Source organism: Benincasa hispida, chromosome 10 (assembly GCF_009727055.1).
Source record: "Benincasa hispida cultivar B227 chromosome 10, ASM972705v1, whole genome shotgun sequence".
NCBI lineage: Eukaryota > Viridiplantae > Streptophyta > Magnoliopsida > Cucurbitales > Cucurbitaceae > Benincasa > Benincasa hispida.
In genome coordinates, this window is record NC_052358.1 from 40,298,601 (window position 1) to 40,318,846 (window position 20,246).

A 20,246-nucleotide genomic window follows, 5' to 3' on the forward strand; every position below is an offset into this window, starting at 1 on the left:
ATTTTATCACGACACGTTTTCATTGTCATAGAATTTTATATTATGACACTTTTATATTGCCAATAAAATACATGTCTTGATAATTCTATCATTACACACATGATTTCCATCATCAAATAATCACATTTTAACTCAAAATTGATACAAACATAAATAAGAACTTTCATATATAACAATAAGTTGATAATGTTTTTACAAATAAATTAAATACAAGGAAACTATCGAATGTCTCCAAAGGGACAAATATAAGCAAACTAATAATCAAACTTGGTAAAATTTTTACAAAGAAACTAAATATAACAAGGTATTGTCACAAGTAACTACACACAAGTTTTGTCACCTAACAAAGATCAATCACTTACTTAGTAGTTTCATCATTCCAATCAGTGGATTCATGCAAGACCTAGTAAAAACACAACATTCCTTTTAGAGTACAACTCAATGCATCAATGTCAACGATAATCACAACAGTATGTAAGTCTAACTATCCCTCTCATACGTCATTTCTAGAACAAAAGTTAAGCATTCACTTAGTCTACTAATTTAGGTGCAAGCACTCACTTATCTCTCAACTTGATGGTTGCAAGTAAAAAAGATCCATGGTTATAGTGAACTTTACTTATCTCCTTCGTGTTAAAACTTCTACTATTTTGAAAAGTCTTAAGTTAGTTATATTGTTTGTTGAAATGTCTTGAATCTGTTTGTTGGCGCTTCGAACAACCAAGTACGGGGTCCACTATTCAGTATATTTTTTTGTTTGTAGTTACTTATGATTATAACCCTAGGGTTTAGAGTAGTGCGCTATATAAACCCTCTACCCTTAGAAGCACCATTATGATGTAATTTTCTGAAAACATTTTCTCTAGTAATACTGTTCTCCCTCTGGCCGTGGACATAGCTAACACACTGTTAGTGAACCATGTATATCTGTGTGTCGATCTTCTCTATCTCTACGTTCCTTTTTGTGTTCTTTAATTGTCGATTTCATAACATTGTTATATATTTTGATTGTATCCTCCTTAATCAAATGTTGAATAAGAATATTGAGGATATTACGACGTCTTCGCATGGTTATCCTATCTTTCTAGCATTCTATCAAAGTTTTAGGATGATTCTTTTGCTTATATTTCTCATATTGCACATTCATCTATACATAATGTCGGTCGACGGAAATTTGCTATATGTTATTCTTATGTATTGCTCTCTGATTTTCCTATCTAGTTGTTATCCAGCTTTAGAGCTAATTGTTCATTTGTAGCCTAGGTGCTTCTCTTTATGATCAATTATATAGGAAAGATTTCAACTCAAGGACTAAATTGTATAAAGATTGAATTGGTGCATAAAAGGTGGTAAGAATGCCAAAATGTTTTATGTTACGATCCAACTTTTAAGAACCTAGACAGGATCGAAACTTATACATTCTGACATCTATCAAGTAAGGCAAGGACTTGTCATTTATTTTAAAAACGAAACTTGAGTTCAACATTTGTAGAAAACTCATTTACCATTTGGTTTGGTCAGTACGAAAGGAGAATATTAAATTAGGATTAGTTTAAAAAAACTGAAATGTTTAGATCTTGTTTGTTAACCATTTCGTTTTTTGTTTTTGTTATTTAAAATAAGTCTATAGACACTACTTTCAGCTCCAAATTTCATCATTTGTTATCTACCTCTTACCAAAGTTTAAAAAACAATCCAAAATTGAAAATTAAAAAAAAAAAAAGTTGTTTTTATTTTTAAAATTTGGTTAAAAACTCAACTATTGTACATAGGAAAGATGCATATTATGGTAAGAAATTGAGAGGAGATAAGCTTAATTTTCAAAAACAAAAACAAAAAACGAAATTAAAAGGGGTCTTTTAACTTTTAGTTTTAAAAAGTCGTAAGAACCCCCCATCTTACCTCAACCTCTCTCATTCAGCAGTCTCATCTCTCCCATCCGTTTCCACTCTACTCCCTTGAGTTTAACAATTGAAATCGTGAAGGCCGAGCAGTTCCAATCGTCGCAGTCGTGCAGTTTTGTTCATCGGCCTATGCACATCATCCAACTTGTCTTGTTTGCAAGTCATCACCGTGGTTCTTCTTGACAGCAACGTGGTGAGTTGTTTTGTGGTTCGTTTTGGTTTAGATCTTGATTTTCGCCACCTCTAATCTCTTGACTTTAAATTTGGAGTTATTTCGTCATTTTGGCTTCAGAAATCTTAGATTCAAGGAGTTTTTGTCGTTGTCCAGACATAGTGAGAATTGGTGTCAATATCTGTTGGTGAAAAATTTTATCCAAATGAATGTTTTTGGTTTTCAACTTAGGAGAAAAAAAAGTGGGAATAGCACATTGCTTATTTTACTAAGGGAATGTCCTCTTATATGCCCCTACCTTGAGTTATGAGGAGGCCCCAAAGTTTTAGAAGAGGTGAGAAGATAGGCAAATATGGGCTTGGTGGACACCCCACATGTGTGTGCTACTATTCGCCCAGTTAGCGTGGCATGTGTGGGATTTTCTATATTATAATAATAAATTTTATTTTTTTATTTTTATTTTTAAAAAAAGACTTCACACGCACACCTCTTACGCATAGTCTTTGCGCACGTTCAGAGGTTAGGCGCACTTTCCATTTCATTCGTTTTACGCCACAGTTGATCTTTGAGACCTATAAAAAGCGGGAGCTTCTCATCAGTTTCACACAACGAAACCAAAGTTTATTCTCATTTTCTCTCCCAATTCCTTCTTCTTGCATTATGTGTTTGATTTACCAAGCAAACCAGTTTTTGAAGGGTGTGAGTTTTTCGACCGGTTCCAGTGCAGTTCCGATCAAGACAGTACATTTTTTTGGGTTATTTTATCCTGGGGAAGACGTGGCAATTCTGTAGAACTTCTTGCACATTGGGCAGAGCCGCGAAACGTCTTAAAGAGAACGAGATCAACGACTCAGCCTATAACAAGTTTCTTTTTTGCCGGTTCTTTTTTCTGATGACTGTCATTTGTGACCGTTCGTTACTGTCATCTTTTGTTCATCGGAGGGTAGCGGTTCCAACAGTATCCTTGTCAGTAAGTTGAGAATTGGCCCTTTCAATTCCTTTCAAGTTGCTATAAATTTATTTTTACAATCTAAATTTATAGTTTTTGCGTAGATCAAAGAGTTGTTGATGACACTGAGAAGGCTAAGGGTCTAAATAAAGATTATGTAAGTTATTTTAAAGGTCTAGGATAATTTTTATGGCAGTGTTTTGGGGCTGAATTATTGATTTAGTGATGTTATGTCTTTTTAACTAGATAAAGGGTTTCGTGGGGGTGGGAGGATTTTGTTTGAAATTTGGATTGCAATTGAGGTAAGAGATTTAAGGTCGGTTTATATTGATTTAAGAAAAAAAATATTTTTCAAATAATTTATTTTTATTAAACACTTTTTATCAAAATTATTTAAAATACACTTGAAAAACTATTTTGAATAGTTGTCAAACACTCTAATTTCTTTTCAAATGACTTATATTTTAGATTTAACACTTGAAAATATATTCTAAGTTCACCCCCTATTGTTGAAGTTGTGTAAATATTAGCTTGGATATCAACGTCAACGTATGATGATATATAAACCATTGAGCTTTATTATGGGATATGAAAGTTATGTGTTTGGAATGTCTTAAATTTATTTGCAAAGGTACATGAATGCCATTTATGAAAACTCTTCCTAAATGTTCAAGATATGGGATATATATGTTATTATTCATGAAAGTCATGAATATCATGTTATGTGCGACATAGATGGGTGAATTGGATGTGAAGTCTACTATGTTGCGTGAATTAGTTGTCTTTATAAGACCTTTTACATGTTGATGCGGTATGCGCAACATACGCAATCAAAGTAATAAATCTCAAATAGGGTATCATCCTCAGGGATCGATGTGAGAAAATTTTTCCTAAACTTAGCTATCACAGTTTCTTGTCAATTTTATTCAGGTAATTAAAAGATGATTTTTATCTATAACTATGATTAACAGAAATTCAATCACACACAAGAAAAATTTAGAGCACAACAATTCCAGGGTGTTGTTTCATTTAAGGAATACAATGAATATGACATGCAATTGATTAAAATTGATAGATTGAGGCTAGAAGTTCTAAAATCAAGAAATCTCCTCTCAAACTCAGACCATCCTAATAACTACCCGTCGACCCGAATCTCTTCTATCGCTTGAATAGTTATAGCATTAAGACCCTTCAATTGCACCCCTTATTATTCTAAATTCATTCTCATGCAATTTTAAATAACAATCTAAATTATTAGGTCCAGTGAATTAAACTCGAGACATCTAATTAACTTAAGTTCATTCAATTAATGGTTAGTTAATCAAAAGCATTAAACTCAAATAATTTAGAAATCCATGCAAAATCAATCAACTGTAAATTCAATATTCAAAGTAACATCTCTAAAATCCACAAACATCCTAGAATAAAAGAGTTTAGCCACACATGATTCCGATAACAATATTCAACAAATAATTAAGCATTATAGCAAAAGGTAAATTAAACGTAGAAGAACGATCCCCCCTCAATAGGTCCGAAAACCAATCACGATCTCTTTGACTCTCGCCACGAATCTCGGATTGTTCTTCAACAAAACTGCACAATCACGATCAATCTTCCTGTCAAGATCAATCCAGAACGATCTTGGATCAACTCTCAATCAAAATCTCGAGTCTTCAACCAAAAACGAATAGAATCGCTCTAATTCGGTTCTTGTACGGATGAAAATCTCTCAAAGTTGGTGCTCCTTTTTTTTTTCTCCTCGCCCTCAGACCTAGCGGCGCACGTTCTTATCTATAATATACTTGCAACACTGCAACGCTGCAAACCAGCGTTGCAACGCTGGCATCATACCAGCTGTGTCAAAGTCATAGAGTTGCAATGCTGCCCTATTCCAACTTGCTCTCGGGTCTACAACGTCAGAGAGCAGCGTTGCAACATTCTTCTAATGTCGGTTGTCCTGAATTGCCTTCCAAATTTACCTCTTTTCTTGATCTTGGGTCATTGGTTTCTCCCTAATTCCATAGCCAACCCGTAGTTACCCAAAATTAGAGTTGTGCCTCGGATTTTTTATCATTTTCGCACAAATTGCTCATAATGTTTAGATTCCTAAAATTACTCAATAAACCATATAAAACTAAACAAAACTAGCAATATTAGTTCCAAATTTGAAGGTAATAAAAACACTTTTTAGATGTTTTTCACATGTATGAAAGCTTATTAAAATATGAAAACAATGAGTAGTTTTCCTTCTTTTCTACTTGATTTTAACTACACGAAAAAAGTTTATGTTTAGAGACCTTGGTGTATGTGAACTTGACATAACAAAGATGGTATGTATGAAAGTGATGCATATCTAAAGAGGCTTGAGGTGTATGAAAGAGATGCACTCGCAGTAGATTTTGTATGCATGAACGAGATATGTATAGAACTACATGTACGAAAGACGTGCACATTCCTAATTTAAGGAAAAGAGTGGAAACTAGAAAAGTAAAGATTAGGTCACACTATAGAAAACTTGCATGAATGTTATGACCCATTACCAACAATTTGTCTTTTACCGAGTGTTTAAAACATTCACCATTCTTTTTCCAAATCTTTCTTTTCAAGTAAGAACAAAACAACCTAAATTCGTGAGAGAGTCGAATCAAAGTGTCATAGGAGATATCTTGTTTATATTTTGAACCTATTTGAATTGTCTTTGCGTTTAATTCATGTCTCTTTTCTTGTAAAGGAATTTTCATCGTTGTGCTATTTTCTTGAAAGTTTTCTGATCATCCAAAAATTGAATCTTGGAATTCATTTCTATGAAAGTTGAACTCAAGTTTTGTTTTTAAAATAAATGACAAGTCCTTGCCTTAATATATGTTAGAATGTATAAATTTCGTCTTTGTCTAGGTTCTTAAAAGTCAAGTTGCCAAATTATCAGTGCTAACGATAGTTTCAACAATTTTCTAAAAATGAATAGAAACCTAAATATATTTTTAGAAAATTTTTATAGATATAAAAAATGTCAAACTATTTATAGTAATAGAAAAAATAATAATAATAAATAAATAAACACGGATAGACCATCTATCACATAGTATCATTTACTAATAGACTTCAATCATACTCTATCAACCTCTATCAAAGAAGATCAATTTTGCTATTTTCTATAAATTGTTTCTCTTATTTTTCTATTTTTGAAAATTTTCCTATATTTTTTGACCATCTATCATATAGTATCAATGATAGACTTCTATCCGTTTTTATCGTTGATAGACATTGATACTATCAATCTCTATCAAATTAAATTAAATTTTCTATTTTCTATAAATAGTCTCCCTTATTTTTCTATTTTTGAAAATTCCCTTATATTTTTTGACCATCTATCACATAGGATCAATGATAGACTTCTATCAGTTTTTATCGTTGATAGACACTGATAGACTTCTACCATACTCTATCAACCTCTATAAAAGAAGATTAAATTTGCTATTTTCTATAAATAGTTTTTCCTTATTTTCTATTTTTGAAAATTTCCCTATATTTTTAAAAGATAATTACAAAGAGTTATGAATAAAATTGAAATTGTTTATCTTTTTAAAGTATAAATTGGGGTGAAGAAATTTGAACCACAGACTTCTTGATCTTCGATATAAATTTGAACCACAGACTTCTTGATCCTCGATATATACAAATATCACTTGAATTAAACTCTTGTTGGCAAGAAATTCTTTAATTGAATTATGAGGCATGTTAGACCAACAAAAATGCCATACATAGAAAAGGTATAACATGGTAGTTAATTCAATGCATGCCACGAGTTTTATTTGTGAAAATGATGTGGTAAACAATCATGTGCATTCAAAATTTTATAATATATATTACTTTCGTACATAGTCCGTCGGTTTAATTACACTTATAACAAATCCCTTAAGAAAAAGGACACATATAAAAAAAAAATGGATTGTTTTAAATATAAGAAAATGAATCAATTTATTTATAAATATAATAAAATGTTCTTATCTATCAATGATAAATAGTGATAGATAGTAATAGACATCTATCAATGTGAGCGATACTCATATATATCACTGATAAATTATGAAATTTTACCATAATTGTAAATATTTTTAACAATTTTATCATTTAAAATAATTATTCAAAAATATATTTTAAGAATACTTTTTTAATACGAATAGATCCATGATTCTTAAGTTTCACTTAATCACTATTTAGTTTTTAAAAATTAAGCTTATAAATATTATTTTCATCTATTACTTTTTTTGTTATCTACTCTTTGAAAGTGTTTTTAAAATCTAAATTAAGTTTTAGAAACTAAATCTCCATTTGATAATCATTTAATTTTTTTTTTTAGAAAATTATATTTTGTTTCTCACAATTTCATTATTATTATCTTCATTTTATCTAACTAATTGAATTCTGTGCAAACTTTTAAAACAAAACAAGTTGTTAGTAAAAAAAGTTATGGTTTTCAAACTTGATATGCATTAATATTGTACGAAGAGTAAATAAAAAAAAGAAACTTATAGGTTAAAAAGTATTTATTAAGCTTAATTTTAAAAAACCAAAAAAAAAAAAAATTAACTTCACATTTAGTTTTAGTTCTATATTTTATATTTTATATTTTTTTTACAATGGTTTCACATTTTAGGAAGGAAACATTTAAGTTTTTAGTCGAATTCTAAAAATATAAACAAGTTTTTTTAAAAAAATTATTTTTAAATTTTGAAAACGTTGCTTGATTTTTAAACAACGGATAGAAAATGTATAGAAAAAAACAAAAAAAAAATTGTAAACGAGATTAATGTTTATTTAGTTTAATTTGAAAAAACAAAAATAAAAAACTAAAAACCAAATAGTTATTAAATGAGATCTAAATCTTAATAAAATGATATCTTTATTAAGTACAAGAGTTGAATGCGTAATTAAATTTCAAAAAAAAAAAAAAAATTAAAAACTATTTTTTTAGTTTTAAAAATTTTAGCTGATTTTTTAAAATATTGGTAAAAAATAGATTTAAAAAAACAAAAAATGTAAAGGTGGAATGAAGGTTTATAGGCTTAATAATAAAAAAACTATAAATTAAAAACTTAATGATTATTAAATGGAGTCTAAGCTTTCAATTTTGTTTTCAATAGGCTTGTGATTTAAAAAATATGTTAAATATTTCAATGGCTTATTAGGCATAGTTAAAAGATTTTTTGTTTTTTTAAAAAATAATATGTGGAGTAAGAAAATCAAATTTTTAACTTCAAGATTGATAATTTAAATACCATATATCTATACCAATGAAACTATGCTCATTTTAGCAATTGAAAGACTTATTAAATAGAAAATCGAGAGCTTTTAGAAGTAATAAACATTTATTAAAGTTTTAAGACATTATAACCTCAAAATTAAAAATTCAAGAATTTGTTTAACATGGACTTGAAATCTTAGAACTTACTTTGTTTTATTTTCTCTTTTAGGGTTTTAAAAAATAATAAAAAAAAAGTAGTTTTTTTTCTTTATTTTCCTTCAAAATGTTGCCAACAATTCTAATGTTTAATTAGGAAGATTAACGATAGGAATCCTGTTGGAGGGTAATTTTGTTTTGATTTTTAGTTTCTAAAAATTAATAATATAGACATATATTTCATCTCTAAATTTATTATTTTGTTAACTACTTTTTATCAATGATTTTAAAAATCAAATCAAAATTTGAAAACTAAAGAAATTAGAATTGGATTCGGATTAATTCATTAGTTTTTAAAATTTTATTTTGTTTTGGAAATTACGCTAAGAGTAATTCAATTTTTCTTAATTTAGAAAGATGCAAAGTATTTGTAAAAAATTGAAAGAAAATGTGCTTAATTTTTAAAAATTGAAAATAAAAAACTTAAGTACCGTTTGGTAAATATTTTATTTTTGGTTTTTTTTTTTTTTTTTGAAAATGAAGCCTATAAACACTACTTCTACCCCAATTTTTTTCATTTGTTATCTAATTTTTACCAATCATTTAAAAAACCAAGCCAAAATTTTGAAAACTAAAAAAAAAAGTAGCTTTTAAAAATTTATTTTTGTTTTTGAAATTTGGCTAAGAATTCAACCATTAGGTTAAGAAAGATGCAAATCATTATAAGAAAGTAAGAGAAAATAGGTTTAATTTTAAAAAAGACGAAATTATTATCAAATGGTGCTTAAATAGTTACAATCAAAGCCTTAGTTTATGGTTTTTTTAAAAATTAAGCTTATAAGTATTGTCCATATCTTAAAGTTTCTTTATTATGTAATCTACATTTTGTAAGTGTTTTAAAAAATTAATCCAAAATTTAAAACTTGAAAAAGTAATTTTTAAAAATTTGTTTCCATTTTTAAAATTTCACTAGCAATTCACGTATTGTTGTTTAACAAGAACGAAAATTGAAAATCATTAGAAGGATTATGGCATGAAAACAAGCACAAATTTTAGAAACTAAACATTAAAAACTAAAGCTCCATTTGGTAATCATTTCAGTTCTATTTGGTAATCATTTGGTTTTTTTTTTTTTGTTTTTTCTTTAAATTAAGCCTATTTCGTTCACATTTCTTGCCATGATTTGTATCTTTCTTAAATCCAATTGTTGAATTCTTAGCCAAATTCCAAAAATAAAAACAACTTTTTAAAAGTTATTTTTTTTAGTTCTCAAATTTTGGTTTGGTTTTTTTAAACTATTGATGAAAAGTATATAACAAATAAGAAATTTGGATGTGAAAGTAGTATTCATAGGCTTAATTTTCAAAAACAAAATGGTTATCAAACGAGGCCTTCGGTTTTTTGTTTTTGTTTTTAGAAATTAAGCCTATAAACATTATTTTCACCTTCAATTTTCTTCCTTAGTTGTCTATTATTTGTCACTGGTTTAAAAATCAAGCCAAAATTTGAAAATTAAAAAAGAGTATATTTCAAAAACTTGTTTTTGTTTTTAAAATTTGTCTAAGAATTCAACTATTATACTTAATAAAAGATGCAAATCATTATAAAAAAATGGAAGAGGAAATAGACATAATTTTCAAAATCTAGGGACAAAAAATAATTGTTACCAAACGAGGTCCAAAAGTCGAGGTCCATTTAGTAATCATGGAGTTTTTTGTTTTACTCATTCCATTAATTTTCTTATTTTGTTTACATTCCATTGATGATTTAAAAAATTAACCAACTTATTTTCTTTAAATTAAAAACTTGATTTGATTTTAAAATTTAGTTAAGAATCCACTTCTTTTAATTAAGAAACAGGAACACTATGACAAAAAAATAAAAATTAAAAATAAATAAATAAATAAATAAAATTAAAATTAAAATTTTAAAAAAAAATAAAAAAGATTAAAAAAAGATTAAAAAAATTAATATAATTAAAAAAAAAAAACAAATGATTATTAAAGAGAGAGCGTAAACAAATTGGAAGAATAAAAATTATGATTTGCTTGGGACAAATTTGACAATCAATTTTGGCGTGTAAATGCCAGTTGTTTTCTTATATTTTTTCTTGTTTTGGTTAAATATTTAATATTTCATTCATTTTTTTATTAATTTTTGCATCTTTCCATTCTCTTCTCATAATAATTTTTCAAGATTTACACGTCTCTTGCATTTATATATTCCATATAGGATGTCTTTATATTTTTAAAATAAGAGGAAATTTTAATTGGTGTATGTTGTTTTCTCTCAAATATATCCAAACAATTACAAATTTTATCTTTTCTTTTTGTATATTTTTAGTTACATTCATTGTAGGGATAGAAATCTCCGATCTATTGTTGAGCTAATCTTGCTTTAACTTTTCAATTCATATATTTGACCAATGACTGTTCATCACTAAAAATCATCTAAAAAGTAATTCAGTGAACATTTTGTTCATGTTATAAATAGTATTGGGTTATATATAAAATCTAAAATTTAGAGATGTATTTGAAACTATTTTTTTAAAGTAATGTACTTTAAATAATTAATTAACAAAAATAGGGTTAACATGGTATACACAAATCATGTATCCTATCCTCAAGTACGTTATTGAAATGTGAATGGTAAATCGTGTACCACATTCATGATTTAAGTGCAAATGTATATTATGTACACACGTTACATGGTACACAACTTGTACGCTCTTCTTCACGAAAATTATGTATGAAAAAATCATGGACATCGTTCATGAGTTTCATGAGAAGTGTGGATGTTATCCACAAATTCCACAAAAGAATCGACAACATAGAACAGGGTGATGTGAATTTGATTAACTTGTGTACTTGGTACATGAAATCGATACTCCAAATCTGTCAATAATTTTCATCTCTACCCTAAAATGTAATTTTTTTGACATTATTAATTTTGTTCCTAATTTGCAAGAGTAACATCCAAAAGGCACAAAAAGCCATTAAACATTCATATAACATAACCTTAAAGAATCCAAACAAACAACAAAAAAATAAAGGAGCCAAGCTGCAATCTGCTAGTAAAAGAAGTTAATTCATCAAATAATGAAAATTGCAAACTGTTAATAGGATAAAATTGGAAATGAAAGGAAAAGAAGGTTGACTATATATAAAATTTGATAGTGAATTCTCAAGGAATTACAAAAGAAATTGTGTAGTTAATCTAAGTACACAGTTTATGAGTAAAAAAGAAAGAATTGAACAGAAAAGAATTTTGAGTGAGAAAACAAAAAGAAATGAATTGATGTTCAAGGGAATGTGAAAGAACCTCCAATTTGATTAGTTCCTGATGGAGGACTAATGGCTACCCAAAGAAGAGAAATGGTGATAGCAATGAGGCCTGACCACACAAAAACAATGGTCGGAGTCCTCCCTCTTCTTCCCATCAACCCTTTGGCAAAAGGGTAGAGATGAGCCAGTACCCAAAAACTGAAGAAAACACCTCCAATCAACCGGCTCCATTGTGGTATAACGCTATATATTGTTCGGCTAAACCCGACTGCTATTGCGATTAAGTTTGTGATCATGATTGTGATTGGTGGTATCATTAGAGATGTCCATTTGACAACATAGAGATCAGCAAACTCATCGTCTACGTCATCACCAGCGGATTTCGATGTCAAGGTAAAGGAAATTTCAATCCCAGCAACAACTTTTAGTAGACCTTGAAGAACAGCAGCAAGATGAGCACTTGTACCACCAATCAACCAGAACTGCTCATTCCTCCACCACTCTTCTAATTCGATACCGGACCATCGAATCTCGAGCACGGCAAGCATACACAATGTGAGCGTGATGACTAGAAGGTATGTAAGAAACGTGACGTTAAGCGTTTGGACGATGAACTGGCCAGAGAAGAGGGAAAGTGCTGGTAGAAAGCAGTAGACAATAAGGAAGATTGAAGTGAAAGGGTAGATTCCAACGTTTAAGTATGCTATTCTTTGTAAAACTTTCATTCTTGGACTAGCAAGGAAGGCATTGTTGCGGGAGAAGAAAATCTCGACTGATCCTGTCGCCCATCGAAGCACTTGGTGAAGCCTATCAGTGAGGTTGATTGGAGCTGTGCCGCGGAAAGCATCTCGTTTCGTTACGCAGTAAACGGATTTCCATCCTCTATTATGCATCCTATATCCAGTGACCACATCTTCCGTAACAGATCCATAAATCCACCCGACACGATTACCCCATTCCGTTTTATCTTCATACCAACAAGAAATCACACTTATTGCCTCTGCTACTGTTGAAGCATCAAGGAGATCACGAGGGATCGTAAGAGCACCCGGTGGCCGTCCATTTTTAACGGCTGGATGATCTGCCAACGGCCGCCCTTGATACTCAGCAACTGGGATTGAATCAATAAGGAAAGTAGAGTTCCCAAATCTTTTAGGGAACAAAGATAGATTCATTTCCTCATCATCAGAATCACCCATTCTTAAAGCTCTACTCTCTTCAGGGCTGCTTGCAACTGATGTATGCTTCTTCCGTTGCCCTCCGAAACAACAACTACAAAAACCAGCCTGATGCTCTTTCGATCGAGGTGGATCGAATCCATAAAGGGCAACCCTCCTAAACAGACATCCTGTTCCCACATAAACTGGTCCTTGAAGTCCATCGAGAGCTCGCATATTAACATCAAAGAACACAGTATTGTGATTTGCATATCGATCAGACGGATCAATCCCCTCAAATCTTTGAGGGAACTGCACGTAGCAAAGGCGATCGCCTCCACGATCCATCATGAAGCACATTCCTTCTCTCATTGCCTGAGAGTTATAGATATAGTGGTCACAATCAAGGTTGAGAATGAAGGGACCATTGGACATGATAGCTGAGGCTCGAACAAGAGCATTCATTGCTCCTGCCTTCTTGTTGTGATCGTACCCTGGTCGTTTCTCTCGAGAAACATAAACAAGCAAAGGAAGACGAATATCAACCTCTGAAAGGTCAATAAGTTTCTCATCTTCAACCGTTCCGTGAAGAGGTTCGTCACTAGGTGGCTTCAACATCACCTACATTATCAAAATATGATAGATAATGTCATAAAAAAATTGAAATTGAAATCCCAAAAAACAATATCTCTGAGTTTATTTTAAGCAATACCTGTATTATACCAGCATGGTCACCTTTTGAGTGCTCAGACGATGGTTGTAACCAAGTCCCTGGCCAATGGGTTCCATCAGCCATCCATGTTGCTTTAGTGATCTTCACACTCTCTATTGGTTCATCAACACCAATGTTCTGCCTTTGGACCTTCATAGCTTTGATTTCCTCTCTTGCATGATAAGCATCCGAGCGGCGACGAATCGAGTCAGGAAGTCCATTTATACGAACTTTGAACTCATCGTACTCACGCTTGACACGTCTGCGATCCTTGACAAAATCTGGCTTCACTTTGTTCTTGAATGGATCTCTTTTCAAACTAAAATACGACTCAGGATTGCGGGGTTCAATACCATGCTTTCGGCAAAATGGAACCCAAATATTAGCAAAGCTTGCAGCTTCAGCCATGGCTTCAAAAGTTAAAAGTGCACCTCCATCATCAGAAACATAGCAAGCAAGCTTTTCAACTGGGTAGTCAGCAGCTAGAATGGAGAGGATAGTGTTTGCAGTCACAAGAGGTGGTTCTTTTTCAGGATCTGCAGTGGACACGAAGATATCTATACCTGGGAGATCAGATTTCCCAGTAGGATTACTCGGACTCGGCGTTTCAAATTTCTCCTTCAACACATTAAGATCAGTAGCTCTATTTATAGGACATAACTTTGGTAGTTGATCAAGAAGCCAAGAAAAGGCAAACCAAATTTCACAAACCACTGACATGGCCCAAAGCCAATATGCATCAGTATTTGGATGACTCACTCTCCAAGCTAAGAAGAACCCGAGAACAACCATCCGAACCACGATCAAAAGCCTGTTTCAAAACAATGTTATTATTCTAGAATAAGTTGGGAAGGGAAGAAATCCAAAATGAAAAGTTAACAGTGACATAACAATGTTAGAATGTTAGTGAGAACATACCTATATGGACTCAAAACAGCAGCAGGAATTTTCAGTTTTCGTGTAAGCGGTCGCCATGGTTTATTCATGAATTCCATCGGCTCAACTTCGTCGCTATTCCCATTTTCAAAACCCTCGTCCTTCGGCCAAATAGCATTCCCATATCCATAAGTTCCCCTAGTTTCAAACAGCCATCTATTGTGATCAAATTCTCCAACCCCAGTTTGGCTTCTCATTAATGCAGATTTAGTAGACTTCATCAATGACAATCTTCTCTCCATCTTTGACATTGTAGCTGGTGGAGGAAGTGTAAGAGGTCTTCCATGTTCAACAGCAATTTCATCTAGATCTGTGTTCTTATACGGCTCTTTACAACCAGGGCAAATTCCACCCCCCGTTTTAACTGCATCGACATAGCAATCTCGACATATCTTGAAATCACATTCACATGGGAGGATGTCATTTCCACGTTCATCACTCATAACCTTTGCATCACAACCAGGTATAGCACATCTAGATCCTTTTGTACCAGCCATTTGTGGATGTGTTGCTTCAGATTCAATCACTTTGTCCATCAAATGAGCTCGTGTCACGCTGTTGAACCCACCGGTAAATAGGGAATTCGATACGTATTGCTCTTCAACCTTCTGTGAGATTGAAGGATCCATTGGTTGATTATCAGGTGTTGGAGGAATGTGTACTGTATAGTTCATGAAGTCACCACTCCCAAGCTCACTATCAAGATCATCTCTCGAGTAGCTAATATAGCGACCCGACGAAGTTCTTCGTCCGAACGTCACTGTTGGTGGAAGTGGAGGCTTTTGTGCTTCAGATGCATCAGAAGCTGTTGACAAATTCGAACGGATCGGTTTGAACGACTTCGATGCCATAACCAAACTCAATATAAAGTTCTTAAGTTATACCCAACAACTGCAGAACAAAAGAAACAGAACAGTATTATTAGACATGATTCATAAGAATACACTATTTGGATCAACAGAGATGGATTGTTTTATTAGCCTCAGGGATGAAACTACTAAATTTCTAATATCTTTTTAGTCTAATTATCAATCTATTGCATTTTTCCTACAACCAAAAAGTCAAAGTCTTAAATGATACGCAAAGTAATTAAAGATCATCAATGCACTCAAAGCCCTCTCCAGAATAAGAAAAACAGAGTTTTCCCAAAATCAAAGGATTCATTCTACAAAGAAAAACAGAGTTCTGAGTCAATGAACAGAGCAATACCGCATCCTCTAAACAATAGAAGAAAGAACAATAATTTCAAATGGGCAGTGCAGAAACATAATCAAAATTAAAAAGAAAGCGAAAAACATTAAGAATCATGCATACAAAACCCCCCTTCAAACCATTCTTTTTGGAAGCTGAAAGAAGAGGAAATATCTCTAATAAACATACCTCCTTAGCCAAAACAAAAGGAAACCCACTTCGCAGCAAGCTAAAACTTGAAACAAGAAAGTTGTTGGGCCATTGAGAATGGAGAAGAAAATGAGAAAGGAGAGAAAAAGAGAATAGGGATTGATCGTGAGGAGGACTATGAGCACTAATAGGCCATGATTGAAGGGGGGGAAAAAAAAAGAAGAAAAACAGGACTTAGTCGTGAGTTGTGGGAAAGATTACCAGCATTAATTGACCATTGGGATTATTCCATTCTCAAATAATTTTATATACAAAAACATGAAATCCGAAGATCAGAAGAAGCTTCAGGTGGGCAGAGTGTGATGCTCTGTTTTTTTTTTTTCTTTTTTTACAATTAAGAAACAGCTATGGCGGACTGGTTTGAGATTGATTGGGGTTCGACCCATTTGAGATTTGGTTTTATATTATTAAAATAGAGGATGAAGCGAAGGTGGGGATGAGGAAAAAGAAAAAGTCTTGGAGCTTTCTCTGTCAATGGAGAGCGAAAGTGGACTTTTACTACGCGGACTCGGAAAACAGAGGAAACAGAGAGAAGGTAGATTGGATTTGGTAAAATGGAAATAAAACTAATAATTATTATTATTTTCCGTGTGGAAAGATTCCTAATGTTTGGAAACTGCATTTTTCCCTTTTCCCTTTTTCAATAAAATATATCTTTTTTACCAAATCTGAATGTTAAATTTTCTTTTTGTGACGTGTAATTTATGGGAGGGCATATTGGTATTTTCACTATTTAATTAAATTTAAAAAATGGGAATGTTGCCCAAATTTTGGAAGGAAATGTAATTGGAAGCCACTATGGTGGGGGGTGTGCTGGCAAGAGACTAGAAGGAGAGAGAAGTTAAAAAATTAATAATAACAGGAGGAAAACAAGAAATGAATAAGGAAAAAAAAAAGAGAGTTTTCATAAATAGAAAAATAAGGATAATTATTTACTCAAAATAGCAAAATTTAATCATTTTAGATTTTTATTCGTTTCTATTTTTTATAGATACTAGTCTTTATCAATGATATGTAGACGTTGGTAGAAGTCTGTAAGTATCTATAAGTTTTTTTTTTTTTTTGTTATTTCTATAAATAGTTTTACATTTTTTCTATTTGTGAAAATTTCCCAAAATAAAAAATTAAAACGGTAACCATTTAATTTTAATTTTTAGTTTTTGAAAATTGTATTTATTATCTTATAATTTTGGGGGCAATTGCAACTTTAATTTAAAAAAAATGAAAATTAAATGTTTGTCCTTGGGTTTTCCTTTTTTACAAACATGTCAAATAACTTCTGTCCTGAAAATTTGATTGCTATCTGATTTCTATGTGATTACTACATCTGCAATTACATAAAAGTTAAAAGTCATGGTTTTGGTTTCTTAAAATATATTTGACATACAATACAATTTTTCTATAATTTTTTATTCATAGTTTTCCATGTAAACATTATAGTTCTTACTTCTTTTCGTTTTCAATTTTTTTTTTTTTCTGATTTTGAAATAGTCATAAAATATAGAGAATAAAATATAAAATAATGCCTCGTTTCGTAACTATTTTTTTTTTTTTTTTGGAAAATTAAGCCTAGGATATTAATTCTCCCTCCAAATTTGTTCCTTTGTTATCTACTTTGCAGGTTTGAAAAATCAAGCCAAATTTTGAGAACTAAAATAAGTAGCTCTCAAAAGGTTGGTTTCAATTTTTGGAATTTGGCTAAGAATTTTACCATTGTAATTAAGAAAGATGCAAATCATTATAAGAAAATGTGGATGAAATAGACTTAATTTTTAAAAACAAAAACAAAAACAAAAAACCAAATGGTTACCTGATGAGACCTAAATGAAAGTAGTATTCAAAGATTTATTTTTCAAAAGGAAAAAAAAAAATTTAAACCTCATATGATAACTATTTTGTTTTTTTTTTTAAAAAAAAAAAAATTAAGCCTACTTTCTCTCAATAGGCTTAATTTTTTTACAATGGTTTGAATCCTTCTTAAGTACAATGGTTAAATTTTTAGACAAATTCTAAAAGTAAAAAGAAATTTCTAAAAACTATTTTTTTAGTTCTAAAAAATTGACTTAGTTTTTTAATCTATTGATTAAAAGTAGATAACAAATGAAGAAATGTGGAGGTGGAAATAATATCTATAAGTTTAATTTTTCAAAATAAAAACTCAAAAACTAAGATCCCATTTGGTAACCATTTTGTTTTTTGTTTTTATTTTTGAAAATTAAGCCTATGGATACTACTTCCACCTCCAAATTTCTTCTTTTGTTATCTATTTTTCACCAATGGTTTAAAAAAACCAAGCCAATTTTCTAGAACTAAAAAAAATAACTTTCAAAAAGTTATTTTTATCTTTGGAATTTGGTTAAGAATTCAACCATTGTATTTAAGAATGATACAAATTATTGTAAAAAATGTGGATGAAATTAGTTTAATTTTCAAAAATAAAAACTAAAAATCAAATAATTATCCAACGAGATCTAAATCGTTATCAAATGAAGCTAAATGATTACTAAAATTAATGAAGGAATTGTTTAATGAATATTGAGTAAGAATGGGAAAAAGTTAAATAAGATTTTGGAAAGTTAAAACAAAAATTAAGAAATAAATTAAAAAATTATGGAAAGAGATAGGTGGTGTTGTATGTATAAATATTGTTTAATGAAGTAAAGATAGGAATAGAAGCAAAATGAATTATGAGATGAGAATGGTTAAAGAGAATTTTGAATGGAAAATATAGCCCCAAAATGTTTATGATTTCGAAATTTTAATCATTTTGAATTCAACTTTTTTTTTTTTTTTTTTTTTTTTTTATCCCTAACGATAAAAAACTGTTGTTAGGATAAAAATTTTAGATGTAGAATTACATTTATGCCCTCACTCATTATATACAATATAAATAAATATTCACAATTTTTTATTTAAAAAATCTTGAATGAAGAATTGTATAACTAAATATTTGTTCCACACTCTAGTCGATGCAGTACTATTAATTTGAAATAGTTTTTTTTAATTATGAAATAACTAAATTAAGTACAGATTAAAAAAAAAACTTCATTTGATAATATTACCACATAAAAAAACAATTCAAAGGTGTCATCCACAATGATTCGATGAATGGTTTATTTTATGAATTTTTTAATTATTATTTGACTAGATATTATGGAATACACAAAATCTATAATTATGTATGATTTTAGAAAAATTGTTTACAAAATTTAAGTAATTTCATGATTTTAGTTGAAGTTATTGTTTACAAAATGTTGAGAAGTCGTTTAAAATATCTGAACTTTTTATGTATGATGATATAAATAAAATTTTCTATTTTTTAAAAGTGATTTGAGAGAATAATGAAAAAGCATATTTTTAGAATGAAAAAGAGTTCAAACCATTAGATTTTGTATCCATGATGATTTTTCAGTACACCTTATGGATGTGTTTTCGTGAATATAGCAGAAGCTATAGATTATTCAAATATCTTGTCAATATGAAATTTATGAGATTTGATAAAATATTAGAAGTGCAATTGTATCCCATTGAAAATATTCAAGAAAGTCGTGAACTCTAAATATTATAAAATGAGTCCATGTCTTTAGTTTCAAATTGTCTAAATTAGAAACACTTTAGTTCTAATTCCATTTTTTTTTAGAAAAAATTATCATACACATAAAAGCTTTTTAGTAATTAACTTTTGTGAATAAAAATTAGTAAATTTGTCTAAAAAATAAAAGCATTTGAACACTTTTAAAATATAGGTCCAATGCTATGATTGTAGTGTATTCCAATTTTTTACTAGAATTTCAGTGGGTTACATTTTTAAGTTTAGCCAAATTTCAAAGTAAAAGCACATTTTTCAAAACTCACTTTTATTTTTCCCTTTTCCCTCTCTTTCCCATCATTTTTAGGATACTTGTGATAGATAGAGTAATAAAAGAAAAACAATCTAAAAATATAGCAATCTCTTTAAAATATTTATAAATATAGAACTGTTAACCAGTTAATTTTTAATTTTTTAAATTTTTTTGAATTTTGTCCTTCCTTATATTGTTACATGCCTATTTCTTCATTTTCTTTTTTCTAGTCTTCCTTTTATTTTATTTATTTCTATTATTTTTATGTTATTTCCTTTCTTCAGATTTCGCTTCCATCTCCTCACTCTCCAACATTTCCCTCTCTCCCTCCTCTTCTCATTTTCTACTAGAATATTAGAAAAAAAAAATTACGAGACTGGATTTCAAACCCAAGATTTAAAAGTACTTGATTCATAAGTGACTTAACACCAACAAACTGATCATCAAGTTTAATTATTATAATAAAACGTTAAATATAAATAGCAAAT

At 30.2% G+C, this 20,246-nt stretch overlaps 1 protein-coding gene across 2 annotated transcripts; it reads right to left on the reverse strand.

The window, feature by feature from the left end:
* Nucleotides 1-11,582: 11,582 nt before the first annotated feature.
* On the reverse strand, nt 11,583-16,351 carry LOC120087780 (cellulose synthase-like protein D3). Of its 2 annotated transcripts, none has more exons than XM_039044676.1 (4): nt 16,118-16,351; nt 14,498-15,406; nt 13,580-14,390; nt 11,583-13,488 (listed from the first exon to the last, which is right to left on the reverse strand). In XM_039044676.1, the coding sequence occupies exons 2-4, from the start codon at nt 15,364-15,366 to the stop codon at nt 11,728-11,730; spliced, it is 3,441 nt and encodes a 1,146-aa protein (XP_038900604.1). In that variant the 5' UTR covers nt 15,367-15,406; nt 16,118-16,351; the 3' UTR covers nt 11,583-11,727. The 2 variants fall into 2 exon arrangements, with proteins under 2 accessions (XP_038900604.1, XP_038900603.1); XM_039044675.1 differs by having other exon boundaries at nt 15,896-16,350.
* Nucleotides 16,352-20,246: the final 3,895 nt, after the last annotated feature.